The following is a 4,465-nucleotide window of genomic DNA, read 5'->3' on the forward strand; positions in this document are numbered from 1 at the left end:
ATATTTTTTTATATTTATCGATTATTAATGTTTAGGATATATAATTATATACAATGAATATGTAAACGAAATTCTGTTCTGGAATCATTAATCTTTTATAGGGCCACTTTGACCAACTCCAATTAACTTTAATCAATGATTAGTTGGAATTGATTAATTGCATCAATGATAAGTTGCAATATCTCATAGTTTTTTTTTTATTCGAATGCGTGTGTAGCACATGTAGAATAGAAATAATCATAACAAATCCAATTAACTTAAAATGAGAAAATAATGAAAACTTGTACAAGCTACATTATTATAATAAATTTTACCTCAAATCATATTAAAACCTTGAGAATTAGATTTAAATGACAAGACATACTTCAATTTTCTTATTGTCGATAAGTGCATGACAACGTCTCAGGAAACTCTGGATCCCAAAAACCTTAAAAAATTATATTTTATCATATGTAATAAAAAAGACAAGGAAATAAAATTTTATACCTTCTGGTGTATTTGGCCTTTCGTACTTGTGTCGATGTCGTGAGCATTGGTTCAATCGTTTTTTTAATTCTTCTTTTGACAGTGATAAATTCTGATAATACTGAAAATCAAATATGAATTATTTTTCTACAGAAAAAGTATTAAAAGCTTTTTGTACTAATATACATTTTATGTAATTATTTTATGTAATTATTACATATTAATATTGTACATTACTTTTCTGCATTCCCAGCAATCAAAACCATTTAATTTTTCTCTATCAGCTTTACATTGCATATTGCGCTGTTCTGGAACATCTGCCTTTCTTTTTGGGAATCTGTAAATAATATTTTCATTAGATACATATATAAGAGCAACTTACATTAACACAATTATTACTAACTAATACCTACACCTTAAATTTATTCAATAACACTTTTTTTTCAGGTGGCTTGTTTTCTGAATCATCTGTTTCATCCTTTAAATTAGCAATGTTATTTTTCTTTGCAGCTACTGGCAGATCAAAAAATTCATCTTCGTAGGCAAAGTCTTTTATGTTATTAAAATTCTGTATTAATAATAAATCTTCCTTTTGAGTTTCAATAGAATGTTTTATTTGAACATTGGTTTTATTATCCATTTTTATTGGTGAAAGATAATTTGTGCTAACTTTATCTTTCAATGTCTTAACTGTATTAACTGTATTCGTTAAGGATTTATCATTGTCTATTTGTGTAGAAGTATATTTCGGCGAAGGACATAACCCAAAATCTACATTAATTGTCTCTGGAACACTAGGATCAGGTCTATGATTAAGATATTTATTTTTATTCGGAGAATTTTTTATTATACTTCTTGCAGGATTTTTTCTCTTCAATTTTAAACGGCGCTTGACTTTAGATGTAATATTTTTCTGTGTAGGACTGACCTCTATCACATCTTCAGAAATGTCAATACTGTTATTTGTAGCACCTTTTTTAGTACTTGCAGTAATACTTGCATTTTCAGTAGAAATTTCTTCAGCATCTTTTACTATAGAAATTTCTTCAGTAAAATTCTGTTCGACATTATACAATCTATTAACTGGTTTATGTTTATCTACATTTGAGGCTAATATTGTATTTTCATTACTTTTGACTGGATGAAATGCAAGTCGAGATTGCTTCAATCTCTTTCCATCTGGTAAAAATGTGGTTTCCACATGATGTGTTGTACTAATTTCTAATTTGTGATTATACTTTGAAGAAACTTTTTCACCATGATGTGTCTTCATATCTGAAGTTGAGTCACTGCATAACATTTTAGATAAACGCAATTTCTTTACAGATTTAGCGCCAGTTTTTGAACGTATTTTAGAGAATATTGGACTTTCTGGCCGATTATTTTCGTTGGTATCTTTGTGCAAAAATTCACTTGTATCTGACAGACTAGGTTCTGGATCGGAATTAAAATCAATCGAATTTGTAACTAATCTCAATAATGGAATACAAGATGGAGTACTATTTTCTTGCTCATCAGCATTATTCGATTGTTGCGACTGTTGCGAAGTTACTTCATTTTTTATTTTTGTATCAATCGTCACTTGAGATGAAGAATGCAATCTAAAATAATAATATGTTTATATGTATATTATACAATATATGATATATGTATATGCTATACATGCACATACTTTTATTACACACTGCTAACTAAAATATTATTAGAATTTATTAAGTTATGTATTATATATAAGTTATAAATAATTTAAATTTTGACTTAGAATCTAAATTATATAAATGTGAATTATATAAATAAACAATAATTATAAACTCACGCATTACACTGTTTATACTTTTCCTGTAACTTTATATAATCTTCCCACAAATCTGTAAAACAAAATATTACAACAATTATACAAATCGCTTATATAAACAATTCAGTATATAAATAGCTTTTAAATATTTAGCTACCGGCATGAATTAAGAATTAATTTAGAAAATTGTTTTCAAAAAGCATATCATAATGTTTAAATTTTGGCGCGTTTTCCAATGTTTAGTGATCTAGTAAATTTTGGATAGTCGTTTGAAAATTTACTAGCAGCGTTTGTTACAAGATTCAGATAATTATACTCGTATTCATAGTCAGGCCTTATATTTAAGGCTTCCTTAAGTTTATCTTCAGATACTCTACGAATTATTTCATTGGCTACTAAGCAAATAAATTTAAGGAAACCTTAAGTATAAAGTTTGACTATGAATACGGGCATTAGATCTGTTCGCGTTGCTTACACTTTTGGCACTCGACATCTTCGTTTTGTCTCTTTTCAAGACAAAATATGTATCCATCTCATTTTAAATGCAAAAATATTTGAGGATTTCATGCAACGCGAACAGACCTATTGACTGTAGATAGCAACATAAATCAAATTTAATATTTTCGCGTGTTTCATAGATCTGTTCACGCATAAAATCCTCAAATATTTTTACACTTAAAATGAGATAGATATTTGGTGGTTTCCCTTTGAAAAGAGAAAGCGAAGATGCCGAGTGTAAAAAGTGCAAAAGCGAATAGACCTCATATGATTCGTAATGTGTTCACACAGCTTAAAATCCCTAAAAATTTTTGCACTTAAAAAGAGATAAATGTATATTCAGGCATTGAAAAGAAAGAAAGCGAAGATACTGGATTTGTTCACGTTGCTTGCACTTGTTGCATTCAGCATCTTAGCGCTTTCTCTCTCTTTAACGCCATAAAAATAAGATATAATGAGATAGTTGATAGATAATGCATAAGAATGATATATTCATGTATCTCATAGGTGCGATCAATCGAGACGCTATTAATGCTATTAATTTTGTCATTCTATCTTCATCGTTAATTAGACGTAAAACAAAAATAGAACGACATAAAAAGCGCTAATAACATCTCTCCGACGCACTTTATATATATATATATATATATTTTATACGTTTATCTCATTCTATCTTAAGCACTATCCGAACATGGCAGACCAATCAGAAGCTGACTAAATGACCAATCTCGATCTTACTTGAGTATTTCTATATGAAAGTTTTCCAAAGTATTTATAACTCTAAATTGATCAATTCTACGATTCTAAAAATATATAAGTTCAGTATGAAGTATGTGAGTAAAATGTGAGTAAAATGTGAGTAAATATAATAAATGTTATTTTTTAAATATTTTAACATTCCTTTAATATTTAATAGAAAAAGAATATTAATTAGATAAATGACAATAAGAATATATACCTACTTTGATAATGTTCAAATGCTTTTTGCAAGATTTCAACATAGCTCTCCATTGCTTTTCTCGCAGTCTCGTTCTGCGTCAAACAATTAAACTGCAGAATTATTGACATTATTGTTTGGAGTACACTTCGAACTTTTCGAAGCAACACGTGTATCTGATGTATCTTCCCTGTTTTTTCAATGAATACCTGCTTAAATTGTTCTCAAAAAATCGTAAGTGCATAAACGCGATCTGTCTTCACAATGTATTTTTACTGATTAGTTATACAATTTTTAATATTTATTTGTACGATCATCAACGTTTCGACACATTCCAACCCACGCCGCCATAACAGTTTACTGTTACGTATGTATGTACGTATGTATGTATATGATGACATGTATCAGATGTACAGTCATCATGTACAGTCAGCAATTAAAAGATTGAAATCATTTTTTTAAATCAGTTTCGGAATACAGCCTACTTCTTTCTTATGGATCTATAAGTAATAATCATTCGAGCAGGTTGCATTTTGACTCATTTAAAAAAGTGTTACAACCTTTCGGTTGCTAATGTACAAATACAAACTCAGGAGTTCAGGACCGTCTAATCGTGGGTGCTATAGATATAATTCCGAATAATTTTTGAAATTTTACAGAAAAAAAGTAAAAATATATCTGAGAGCCATAAAAATATTCATACTCTGATCAATTGAAAAATAACACAATAAGAATTCACGAAGGCATATGTATATTCATATATATATATA

General features: G+C 28.5%; 1 protein-coding gene across 1 annotated transcript; it reads right to left on the bottom strand.

The window, feature by feature from the left end:
* Positions 1-374: 374 nt before the first annotated feature.
* Positions 375-4,339, bottom strand: LOC108689329. Its single transcript, XM_018196063.1, has 6 exons — positions 3,721-4,339; positions 2,282-2,333; positions 879-2,066; positions 703-802; positions 487-586; positions 375-427 (listed from the first exon to the last, which is right to left on the bottom strand). The coding sequence occupies exons 1-6, from the start codon at positions 3,824-3,826 to the stop codon at positions 375-377; spliced, it is 1,599 nt and encodes a 532-aa protein (XP_018051552.1). The 5' UTR covers positions 3,827-4,339.
* Between the last annotated feature and the right edge of the window lie 126 nt (positions 4,340-4,465).

The sequence above is a fragment of the Atta colombica genome, unplaced genomic scaffold, assembly GCF_001594045.1.
Source record: "Atta colombica isolate Treedump-2 unplaced genomic scaffold, Acol1.0 scaffold27, whole genome shotgun sequence".
In the NCBI taxonomy this organism is placed as follows: Eukaryota; Metazoa; Arthropoda; class Insecta; order Hymenoptera; family Formicidae; genus Atta; species Atta colombica.

Coding starts and splice junctions, on each gene's coding strand:
- LOC108689329 (XM_018196063.1), bottom strand. CDS start 3,826: ATGTCAATAATTCTGCAGTTTAATTGTTTGACGCAGAACGAGACTGCG. Junction 803..878: donor TTATTGAATAAATTTAAGGT/GTAGGTATTAGT, acceptor TATTATTTACAG/ATTCCCAAAAAGAAAGGCAG. Junction 587..702: donor ATTGCTGGGAATGCAGAAAA/GTAATGTACAAT, acceptor TTTGATTTTCAG/TATTATCAGAATTTATCACT.